General features: G+C 61.1%; 1 protein-coding gene across 3 annotated transcripts in view; it reads right to left on the bottom strand.

Annotated features, from left to right (window-relative positions):
- The window catches only part of CYTH1 (cytohesin 1), a 98,132-nt gene extending 89,949 nt beyond the window's left edge, over positions 1–8,183 (bottom strand). The window contains exons 1-2 of one of the 3 annotated variants that reach the window (XM_070060227.1): positions 8,026–8,175; positions 2,670–2,771 (exon numbers count right to left, since the gene is read on the bottom strand). In XM_070060227.1, coding sequence (XP_069916328.1) covers position 2,670 — 1 coding nt within the window. In that variant the 5' untranslated portion in view covers positions 2,671–2,771; positions 8,026–8,175. Of the gene's footprint in view, positions 1–2,669; positions 2,772–4,671; positions 4,745–8,025 lie in introns of all 3 variants that reach the window. The other 2 variants (XM_070060224.1, XM_070060226.1) reach the window with 2 other exon arrangements.
- Positions 8,184–12,265: the final 4,082 nt, after the last annotated feature.

Here is a 12,265-nt window from a genome sequence, read left to right as displayed (position 1 = left end):
GGGGAAGTGTCGGTGGACATTTCTACAGGCGGGAATACAACTAAAACCCAAAGCTGTCTCTGGACAGAAGGGCTGGAGTCGTGTTTCAGGGAATTAGAGGTCATCAGAGAAAGCGACCGACAGGCAGCCTGCAGGGGCTGTGAACAGACGCCCACAGGAAGACGGGATCCGAGCGCCCTGCCTGGAGGGCCACCCCGACGTGCGCGAACACTGAACGCAGGACTGCACACCACAGGTCAGCACGCTGCTCCCTAGCTGTCGCCGCCTCCCTGCCAAGCTGAAGTTAGCTGTGTCCGCCCGCCTTCCACGTCTCCCCTGCCGCCCCTCCAAGGCCGCGTGCAGCGCCATGCCCCGCTCCTGCCGCCCGTGCACTGATGATCTCTGCGGGTCCAGATCCCACGGCCGAGCGGGGCCTCAGGGCACGGGACACCCACACACCCAGGCAGGCTGTGGAGGGCAGCCTCCAAGGGCAGGCGCCTGGCACTGTTTCCCTCATCTCCTTTCAATGGCACAGTGCACTTCTCCACCACATGTACCACCAAGTACCACACACCAATCCTAACCACGGCACGCCCCTCCCACGCACCACACACCAATCCTAACCATGGCACGCCCCTCCCACGCACCACACACATAGATGGCATGGCCCTCACTCTTTTCTTTATTCTCTCTTCTCTCCTTCTCTCTCTGCCTTAATTCCAGCCCTCCTCACCTCTTAAGGGTCTCTCCACTGCCAGTGCCAGCCCCGCCAAGTCCGAGAAATCTTCCTAAAATGTGAAGTAACCTCCGTGGCTCCCTGTGGCCCAGCGAGTCCTCAGTAGCCACACACACCAAAGCCCTCGGGACTTCCGTCTCCGTTCCCACCCTGTCTCTGCTCCCCCTACCTCACACCCTCGTCTCTGGGCCCACAGAGACACGTGCGGCTCCCCCAAGGGACAAAGTCCCCTCGCGGCGCCTGGGCTCCGTTCATCCACTTCGCCCGAAGCGGAGACCATGTTCACCTGGCTGGCACCGACTCACCTCTCAGACCCAGCTCCGGGGCCAGTTCCTCCCGCGCCTGTCTGCACCCACCGCAGTCCATCCCCGCTGCCCCGCCCACACTCAGTTCCCCAGGATCCACCTGCCCCTGACTCAGGCTGGCCCCTCACAGCCCACTTCCACGTGTCTCCTCCTCCTGGGCTCCGAGCGCCCACGGCAACAGGGGCTGCCGGCGGGCAGTGCTTCCCAGCGCTCACCGGCTGGATGTGCAGTCGGCGTGCAGAAACCAACCCGGGGTCCAGCGCGAGGAGGAAGGCTTGTTGTTAACAGCCGCAAACCATTTCCATCACTCACACCCAACATCACCAACGACAACCAGACTGCATCACCGCCAGGGACGCGGGTGCTTCGGAAACAGAAACTTTTCCCGAGCCTCAAAACAAAGTTGGAAAACAGGAAAAGATTCTGAGCAGGAATGTGGTGCCCTGACCTTGCGGCAGGATTCAGCCGGCACAGCCGGTAACACCTATCTCACCACAGAAAGGCGCAATGAGGTGCTGCACGAGATGGCGAAGAGTAGGCAAACCCCGAACACCCTCACCTACACTGTGTGTGTGTGTGTGTGTGTGTGTGCAACCAATGCAGAGAAACAAAACCTTAGCGGCTTCGCAGGACGTGGAATTCCCCTCCTGAGCGCTGCTCAACCACGTTCCCCCTCCTCCGTGCCTCTATTGCTGCAACTGAAACGAGGCAGTGATAATTAGACAGGAAGCCGTGTGGCGCCGGAGCACCCCGACAGGTTCAGGCAGAGCAGCTTCCTGCGCGAGGCCACTCGCAAGGCTTTCATCTGGGCTGAGTGGGAGCCCTGCTGCTCCCACACGGAGGGCTTCCAACCTCTGCCCTGCCGCCCACAGAGTGCGTCCTCCCTGGACACGAAGGCACTCACCCCTGGTTCTCGCTGCAGTAAGCATCCTACCTGAGACAGACAGACAAACTCCAGCCGGCAAGTTCTTGCTGACACGCAGAGCTGGGGCGGGCGTTCCGGCACAGAGGGTGACACCCGCAGCCCTGTCAGGGCGCCTGCGCCGAGCCCCGCTCCTCCACTTCCAGCTTCCTGCGGATCAGCACCCCGGGGGCGCAGGGGAGGCGCAGGTGCCGCAGGCCCTGTCACCCACAGGCGTCTGGCTCGGCCAAGGCCAGCCCCAGCTGCTGTGAGCGTCTGGGAAGTGAACCAGTAAATGGAAGACAGGTAATCTCTGTTTCTCTGCTTTTCAAATAAACAAACTTCTGGAAAACAAAGGAAGGCTTAGGTAGGAGCCCAAGATTCCAGAAATGAATTGCTGGCCATCATGAGCCACGTCAGCAGGAGCTCCAAGTCACAACTCTCCTCGCCAGGAGCCAACAGATGAGCTGAGAGATCTTTAACCTTCAAGAAAAAAAGTAAGGAAAGGTAGGGACGTGACAGCCACAGTTAGACAACCGCTGACCCCAGCCCAGGCAGCGCAAATGCGCTTTCCCCAACGAGTGAGAAAACTAGGCAAAGCAACCTGATTTGACAGAGGCTGTAAACAGCGTTACCCTTAAATAAGTAAACCGCTATCCCGTCCGAAACCACCTGTCATAGCACAGACATGTGCTCTGCCCAGCTGTAATCAACAGATCTAACGAAGCGCTGGTTTGCAAGAACTCACTTTCTTGAAAAAAGCTTCTGCACGCTGACCCTCACTGACGGCACGCTTGCAGGGTCCTGGTCCACGCGCCCACACAGCTACAACAGGCAAACTGCAAGCCCTCTGCAAAGAAATCGGCAGGAAGCATCAAGGATTGTAAAGGTGTTTATTCTCTCCGACGTGTTAATGTCACCCCGGGAACCCACCTTAGAGTCTAGCAAATGTGTAATTATGGTTACTGTATGTTCCAGGCTTTCTAAGCAAGCCCTCACTTCGTGTAATTGTGTTCTTCCGCATAAAGGCGAATCATTACGTGTGTAACCACACTCGAGAACAATGGAGCCATGCACAGCACGGGAGAACAGAGAAAACGACTCCACACGGGGTCCAACAGAGGAAGGGGCTGGGTCTCCTCCACAGCTGCGGGATGCCCCCGAGTCCCGGGCACCGCCCCTGTCCCGGGCCCCTCCCACACCGGCGCCCACACGCCACTGCCCACGCCTCATCTCTGAAGCTGAAAGCACCAGGAGCAGAAACTCTGTTCAAGACAGCAGCCTGAGAGGCGCCATGAATTCAACGACCTCAAGAATTCACATTCAGAAAGCCGACTATTCGCTCATGGTTTGGGTGAAGAGTCATCACCATTAACATTTCCACTAGGGGCTGACGCTGTGGCGCAGTGGGTTAAAGCCCTGGTCTGCAGTGCCGGCATCCCATATGGGCACTGGTTCGAGTCCCGGCTGCTCCACTTCGGATCCAGCTCTCTCCTATGGCCCGGGAAAGCAGGAGAGGGTGGCCCAAAACCTTAGGCCCCTACACCTGCATGGGAGACCTAGAGGAAGCTCTTGGCTCCTGGCTTCAGATCGGCACAGCTCCCACCATTGTGGCCATCTGGGGAGTGAGCCAGCAGCTGGAGGACCTTTCTCTCTCTCTCTTGCCTCTGCATTTCTGTAACTCTGCCTTTCAAAAAAAAAAAAAAAAATTCCACTAATCCATGACCCCAACAGTCTTGTCTCACAATCTGTTGTGAAGGCAAACACATCGGTGTGACCTAGGGGTGAGAGCTGTCTGAGTACGCGAGCGCAGCTGAGCACCCCGCAAAGACGCACGCACACACACAGACTGTACAGGGTGTTTCACACGGACTCCAGAAGTCCACCAAGAGGCCCATGCAAGCTACAAACACTGGCTCAAGTTCAGAAGTCCCTGGGAAGGAACAAACGCCAGTCACCGAGCCGTCTCCCACGCGGAGGAGCCAGAAGGCAAAGCTGTCTCTCTTGCAACTGCAAACCTGGAAGCCATCTCGTGGCGGCCTCATCTGTGATCTAATAAGGAGGTAACAGGCCACCAGCAGACCGACAGGAACGGCCAGTGACTGCAGTGCTTGCAGGGAAATGCGAGAACAAAGACCCACCAGGGCCGGCACCGCGGCACAGCAGCTTAAGCCGCCGCTGGCAAAGCCGGCATCCCATATGGGCACCAGTTCCGGCTCCTGCTCCAGCCTGGCTGAGCCGTAATCGGTGCAGCAATTTAGGGAGTGACCCGGCGGACGGAAGGAACCCTTCCCCTGCCCCCAACTCGGACTTTCAAATAAATAAATAAATCTTTAAAAAAAAAAAGAAGAAGAACCAAGACCAACCTTAGCGGCAACAGAACACCCTTCTTGGAAAGTCAAGTTTTCAGGGACCAGTGTTGTGGTGCACTGAGACACCGCTACACCACACGGGTGCCAGTTCCATCCAGCCCCCGCTCATGTGTCAGGGGACGAGGATGGCCCACGTGCACCCGCATGGGAGACCCGGAAGAAGCTCCTGGCTCCTGGCTTCAGACCGGCCAGCCCTGGCTGTGGCTGCCATTTGGGAAGGGAACTAGTGGACAAAAGACTTCTGTCTCTATAACTCTGCTTTTCAAATAAAGAAATCTTAAAAAAAAAAAGTCAGGCTTTCCAAAAAATCGCCAATCCCAAAGTTTTCAAAGAGAAAGAAGCTTAAGAATTATTTTTCTTGCTGAGCCTTCACATTACCCATAGACAGCTCTCCATGGTCCGCGGTACAGTATGACCAGCTCTCCACATCATGTTGGTATAAATCCTCCATCTACCCAAAAGAAACACACGTGTCATGTGAAGAACACACATGCCATGTAAAGAACACATGTCATGTAAAGAAACACGTGTCATGTGAAGAAAACACGTGTCATGTAAAGAAACACGTGTCATGTGAACACACATGCCATGAAAGAACACATGTGTCATGTAAAGAACACATTGCCATGTAAAGAACACATGTGTCATGTAAAGAGCACCTGTCATGTAAAGAACACACGTGTCATGAAAGAACACACGTGTGCTGTTCCCAAGATGACGTCTACAGTGTAACTCCTTTCCATCAAAACACACAGGAGAAACCGCTCCTGCCAGGAGACGGGAGAGGGAGGGGGAGGGGGAGGGGGAGGGAGAAGGAGGTGGGATGGGAGCTGGGGGGGCACGGGGGAAAGAACCACTGTATTCCTAAAGTTGTTTCTATGTAAAAATGCCTTCGTTATAAAAATTTTATTTATTTATTTATTTTTTTTTTTTGGACAGGCAGAGTGGACAGTGAGAGAGAGACAGAGAGAAAGGTCTTCCTTTGCCGTTGGTTCACCCTCCAATGGCTGGCGCACCGCGCTGACCCGGAGCCAGGAGCCAGGTGCTTCTCCTGGTCTCCCATGGGGTGCAGGGCCCAAGCACTTGGGCCATCCTCCACTGCCCTCCCGGGCCACAGCAGAGAGCTGGACTGGAAGAGGGGCAACCAGGACAGAATCCGGCGCCCCGACCGGGACTAGAACCCGGTGTGCCGGCGCCGCAGGTGGAGGATTCACCTAGTGAGCCGCGGCGCCGGCCCCAAAATTCTTCACGTTGGCTCCACCAGGCTGCGCGGGCGCTCCACCCGCCTGGGAGCTCAACGTGAAGACGGCATCGAAGGCGAACGGGAAGGAAGGATTTCGGAAGCTGCGTGAGAACGCTCTGCAGGCTTCCTCTCGGGAGAAAACGTTCACTGAAAACTGGCAAAGTCACAACAGATTCGCGGTGACAACGTGCGTCCGTAGGGCAAACTTCCTGAAACAGAGACCAGCTGTGCGTGTGCCGTGGCGGGCGTGGTGCGGCGCGGGGACGCGGCGTGGGGAGACCACCCCGGAGAGCAGGCACCTGCGTGAGGGCAAAGCGGTCACTGGCCCGCAGCCCGGCTCCTGCAGCACCGCAGGGCGAGAACTCTCTAGCAACCCCCCAGGCCCCTCGGGTGCACTGTGTGTGCTTCCGTGTTCCTAATTCTGACGCTACACGGGAACATACCCCGGCCATGTATGTGATACAGAGAATGCACGCGGAATTCCATTTTTCTTTTTCCTGAGCACAAATAGTTAAATTTATGTAAGTTAAAGGCTCCTCTGGCGCCATAAACGGATTTAAAAACAAACGACCCAGTAAAGGCACAGCCCTCCCCGGGCCCAGCCAGGCGTCTGCAGCGAGGACCGCGGTCCAGGCGGCCTCTTTCTCGCTCTCCGGTTGAGCAGGGAGCTGAGCCCCGCGCTCTGTCTTCGGGCCATGACAGATCAGTCATGCTCCAGAAGTTTTGGGTTTTTTTTTTTTTTTTTTAATACTAAAATGGCAGCTGGGAAGTCATAAAGCATTTCCCCAGAGAAACCCGCTGAGCAGGGCGCGAGTCCCGGGCTGACTCAAACCCTCACCAACACCCAGGGCAGGGCAGCTGTGACAGCTACAGCGCCAGTAAAGTCCGCGCAGGCCGCGCCGCGTCCTTTCGAGAACCGAGTTCAGCTGAAGAACAGCGAGGCTGCCAGCGCCTTCGCGCTCCGCCAGTCTCCCCGGCTCCCGAAACGGGGCCTGGGGGCGGCCACGCTGCAGACCCCGAGGGAGTGCGCGTGCACGCGCTTGCGCGGCCCGGGGCCGAGAAGCTGCGCCACCCCGTCTAAACCTGTGCTGTCCAGAGGGAACGTCCTTCCCCCTCCACGTCCAAACCCGCACAACCGGAGGCTGCTCCCGGAACCGGCAGGCAGGGGCCGGGTTCCAGGCAGAATCCGGCCTGCAGCCCCCAGCCGGGCGTGGCTCGGGCCCAGCAGGCACAGGACGGGCAGCCCCTAGAGCGGAACCGGGCCAGGAAGTGGTTCTCCCCCGGGGTCTGCAGCAGGCGCCCCCTGAGCCCGGTGAGGCCTCGTCCCACCCCACGCCGTCACGTGACACACGTGCTGTCTGGAGCCATGAGTTGGTGACTGAGGGAATGGATGCACCTGCTCCCATCCACCCCTCCCAAGTTCAAGTTCAAATCCCGCCCGGGTGCACGCCCCAGGAGCACCGGACCCTAGCCGGCCAGGGGCAGGGGGCCGCGCGCGCACGCCGGGACCCGAGGGACTTCGCCGGGGACGCCGGAGATAACCCGGGCCGGGCTCCTCCAATCACAACAGGCACGCGCGCTGCTCCGGCCTCGAGGGGACAAGGGGACACCCGGGGACAGCGCCCACCTGCTGCCCACGCGAGCCTGCGGCGCCAGCGCCCGTCCGAAGCCCACCTCTCCGCCGGCGAGGCCGCCGCCGCGCTTCCCTCTCGGGCTTCTAACTCGCCGCCGGCCACAGCGGCGGTCAGCGGGGTCGGCCGCTCGGCCCAGCTCGGCCCAGCCGGCGCTCGGTCAAGTTCAGCTCGTCCCCTCACTTTAATTCCTCTGAACAAAACGTTAATGAACTAACCGGGTCACCTTCCGCGACCCCTGCCACGCTGGGCTGCTCTCCGGCCGCGGCCAGCGGCTTCCGGGGCTCGGCGAGGACGAGGCTGCCAGCCCGGTCTCCGCCCGTGGACCCGGCCAGGCCCCGGCCCCGCACTCCGGCGTCCGCTCCGGCCACTTCCGAACAAAGAACCGGACCGCAGCGCACGGCCGGCGACCACCGAGGACGGCCGGAAGCCAGCGGAGGGCGGGCCGGCCAGGACTCGGGCGTGGGCTCCCGGCCGGCGACCCCCGCCTCGGCGCCCCGGAGACCCCCGCCCGAGACCCTCCGCGCGCCGGAGACCCCGGCCCGACGGCCCTCAGCCCTCGGAGCCCCGCAGACCCCCGCCCGAGACCCTCCGCGCGCCGGAGACCCCGGCCCGACGGCCCTCAGCCCTCACAGTCCCGGCGACGCCCAGCCTGAGTCGTCGGACTGCGGCGACCCCCGGCTCCCCAGACCCGACGCCCCCGGCCTGCGGAGGGTCCCGCGCGACACCCGGCGCCCAGAGCTCCGCGTCCCGCACCGCCGTCCACACCAAACACGGGCCGCCAGGGGCGCCGGGCCCGGGCGCCGCCAGGACGCGAAGCAGGGGGCGCAGGGCGGCCGGGCCGCGGGCTGCACTGACCATAGTTGTCGTCCTCCTCCATGGTGCCGGCCCCGGGCTCGGCCACCCGGCTCGCCGCCACCGTCCCGCAGCTCGCGTCCCGCAGCCCGCTCGCCTCAGCCCGGCTCGGAGCCCCGCCCCCCGCGCCGCGCGCACACGCACGCGCGCGCACACACACACACAGACACACACCCGCCCCGGCCCGGCACGCGCCGCCTCCCGGCCCACGCCTGCGCACGCGCGCTCCCCAGGCCACGCCCGCACCCGGCGTGTGCACGCCCCCAGCACGCGCCGCCTCCCGGCTCGCGCCTGCGCCCGTGGCAGCAGCCGAAGCCCCGCCTCGCCCAGCCGCCGGCCCCGCCCCAGGCCCCAGGCCCCGCCCCCGCCCGCTTCCCGAGCCCCGGGCAGGTTTCGGGTTTCGCAAGGGCGACGCAGGCCTGCGGGTGTGGCGCGCCGGTAAAAGCTGCCCACAGAGGCCCAAGGTCACGTCCGGCCACTGAAGGGCAGCGTGGTCCTTGCTGACGTGCACCTGGAAGGTCAGGGCAGGCCCCAGCTTGCGTGGCGAAAGGCCGCGGAGCGACAGAGTCCGTCTGCGCCTTTCGTGTGTGACTCTGCGGAGTCTGTCGCTCACGCTTCCCGGTGTGTGTGGGTCGAGTTACAAAGGGGGCAGCCTGCTGCCGGCGGGTCCGGGCTTCAGCGACTCCCCGCAGCCCCCTGGCTGTCCCCTGGCGTCCAGTGGAGTGGCCGGAGCGCAGCACGCGGAGCTCACAGCACCTGCTGGGCAGGCGTCCGCAGTTCCCCAGTCGTGAGCCAGCCAGTGACTGGGAGAGGCCCTGAGACATACCCGCCCCCGTGAGGTCCCAGGTCCCAGGCGGGAAACCGATGCCCGGACACACGGAGGGGCTGGGCGGCAGGTCCCGGGCCCCTTCCACCTGCTCACCCGGCCTACCCCCGTGAGGCCCTGCAGGAAGGAACCGATGACACACGGGGAAACTTGGGGGCCTCTTCTCTTTCTGTGTGACCAAGGGGAAAATCCCACGGCTGTGCTGCCGTCACCAGGACCAGCCCTGTCCCGGCTGCAATGACTCACGGCCCCCCTGCCTGCCCACCACACGGCCGAGCACTCCCCGGGGATCCCTGGACCCGGGGTGCTCTTTGTATTAGACCCGCCGAAAACAGAAGTAGAAGCTACAGAACACGCCCCGAGCCCCTGCCGCGTCTCGGGCAGCCGCGGTCCTGCCCCGGCGGTGTCGGCCTGTCTGCCAGATGGCTCGGAGCCTCAGGGGTTTGGGCCCCCGTGGAGCGCCCTGCAAGTGTCCACTTCAAAAGCCACAAACGTGACGTGCCTCAGGGTCATACGAGCTGCCATGTGTGTGCGTGAACATGTTTTTTCTGGAAGGAAACACAGAAAAACTGTTGACGGGGGTACTGCGGGAGGAGGGGGAGTCAGAACCTGGTTTCCCATCCGATTCTTCATTGTCTTTCTGTGCTGTCTGGTGGTTGTTAAACACGGGACTGTGTTCCGTTCCTGCTAAAAATCTAAAGGACGTGTCGCTCTGGATGCGTCGTCTCTTCCTGGGCTCAGGGGACCCCTGGGAAGGGCTCTTCCGGTCATGAGTCCTTCCAGGTGTGCAAACCAAAGGACACCCAGTGCACCAGGCCACACCCAGGGCTGCTCCAGGGGTGCGCAGCCAGGGCGGAGGCACGGGATGTCCCGGAGACCTCCACCCAGGGGCCGCGAGACCCTTCCCGGCAGCCTGTCTCATGGCTCAGCCCTACGAGGCGTGCCTCCGCGGAGCGGGCGGTCAGCCCAGCAGGCAAGGAGCCTGCGTCTCACAGCAGAGTGCTTGGGCTGGTCCCCAGCTCCAGCTCCTGCCAGTGCAGACCCTGGGAGGCAGTGGCCGCGGCTCGATGGTGGATGGTGGGGTTCCTGCCACCCGTGCAGGAGCCCTAATTGCATTCCTGGCTCCTGGCTTCGGCCCTGACCAGGCTTGGGGGACTCGGAGTGTTTCTCTCTCTCTCTCTCTCTCTCTCTCTCTCTCTATCCCTCCCGTCTTTCCCCCTCACAAATATATAAATAAAAAAAATTTTAGCAAATAAATAAAATATGACTCCCAAGATTTTCCTAAACACTGACCCTGGAAAAGTAATTTCTTCTCACAGGAAGGGAATGAACAAGGAAATTGTGCTTTTACTCCTATCCACTTTTTTTTAAGATATATATATTTATTTGAAATGCAGAGTTAGAGAGGTAGAGGCAGAGAGAGAGAAAGAGGTCTTCCATCCACTGGGTCACTCCCCAGATGGCTGCAACAGCCGGAGCCTGGAGCTTCTTCCAGGTCTCCCACGTGGGTGCAGGGGCCCAAGCACCACTTTCCGACCATAGCAGAGAGCTGGCTCAGAAGTGGAGCAGCTGGGACTTGAACCCATACGGGATGCCACACTGCAGGTGGCAGCTTGACCTGCCACGCCACAGCACCAGCCCCTCCACATCCACTTGATTAGCCTGTGTCCCCGGGCAAGACACCGGACCTGGGCCTGTGGCCCGCCCACCTGATGCGGGTCCTGGCCCATGCGACGCTGGCTTCCACCTGACAGCTGACCTCTGAAATGACAGGTCTGCCCATCTTCAGCTGGAACCCGTCTACACCACGACCCGCAGTCCTGTTGGAGGAGGCTCATCTGAGCATTCAGCCTGAGGGCCCTGCGGGGTGCAGCCAGGGCCTGGCCTTCCTAAGGCAAGAGAACTGCCCATTCAGAGTCTCGGCCTCGAACTGATGGCCGCTGCCTCGGTGGAGAAGGGCGGTGCCATCTGACAGTGTCCACACCTCGGGCACATTCCGGTCACTCTGGGCGGGTTCCGTTCTCCCCCTCCTGAACGGTCCATTCCGCTGGGTTGAGCCTGACCGTCACTGTTCCGTCCTACGGGCACCGTGAGAGCAGGGAGCTGCGTCTTGCCCCGCCGCGTCCTGGGGTTCGGGCTTGCGTGCTCAGTGTCCTAGTGGCCAGACTTGGGACACGCTCAGGACGGTCGGTCCTCGGATCTCACCAGTGTCCTCCCATGGAGCCTCTGCCCCGGGGTCGGGCACGTTCACTCACCACCTGCTTCTGCTCCGCCCGAGTCACCAGCAGGTTTGGGGCCCCCTGAAGCTGACTCTCCTCCCTGTCAGAGCCCAGGCACCCCAACACCTGGCCTGCCCCCGGGCCCTTCACTCACTGTCAGCGCTGCGGGCCTGCGGGCTGGACTCACAAGCCCAGCAGGCTTGGAGAGGGAAGGATACTGGTGTTACGGCTCATCATTGGGTTAGCAAAGTCCCCGACGGTTTACACAGACTGTGTTCATTACATGGTATTTTTCAAACAGCAGGTCCTGGCTGTCAGTGGTTGTGGAAACACATGAACAGAACACAGGACAACAGGAAAAGCCCACGTCTACACGCAACACGCAACGAAGCTTGGTGCGGGTGCCTGTTGATGCACTCATGCGGCTGCTGGGTAACGGATTTCGGACGATGTCGCCATCAAAGACGTCCCGTCTCACTGGGCGCCGTGGCACAGCCCACAGCCCATCCCGACGCTGCTTCCAGATCAACTTCCTACGAATGTGTCTGGGAAGGCAGCACATCACAGCCGGTGCCTGGTCCCCGCCACCCACGCGACAGACCAGGATGCTCCAGGCTCCTGGCTTCGGCGTGGCCCAGCCCAGGCCATTGCACCCGTTTAGGGAGTGAACCAGTGAAGGGAAAACCTCCAGCCGTCACTCTCCTTTCAAATTAATGAGCAAATCTTTTTTTTTTTTTTTTTTTTGGACAGGCAGAGTGGACAGTGAGAGAGAGAGAGAGAAAGGTCTTCCTTTGCCGTTGGTTCACCCCCCTCAATGGCCGCTGCAGCCAGTGCACTGCGCTGATCCGAAGCCAGAAGCCAGGTGCTTCTCCTGGTCTCCCATGGGGTGCAGGGCCCAAGCACCTGGGCCATCCTCCACTGCACTCCTGGGCCACAGCAGAGAGCTGGCCTGGAAGAGGGGCAACCGGGACAGAATCCGGCGCCCCGACCGGGACTAGAACCCGGAGTGCTGGTGCCGCAGGCAGAGGATTAGCCTAGTGAGCCGTGGCACCAGCCATTGAGCAAATCTTAAAAAGAAAATGAAGTCCATGGGACCCTCTGTGCCTGGGAGGGATCACCCAGCTCTTATCGCTGTGCCAGACGGGAGCAGGCTCTCCGAGGGCCACGGAAGGGTCCTCGCAGAGATGAGGTCAGCTTC

This window comes from Oryctolagus cuniculus, chromosome 17 (genome assembly GCF_964237555.1).
Source record: "Oryctolagus cuniculus chromosome 17, mOryCun1.1, whole genome shotgun sequence".
Lineage (NCBI taxonomy): Eukaryota > Metazoa > Chordata > Mammalia > Lagomorpha > Leporidae > Oryctolagus > Oryctolagus cuniculus.
Note: the sequence above shows the minus strand (reverse complement) of the source record. Positions and strands in the feature narration are given on the sequence as shown.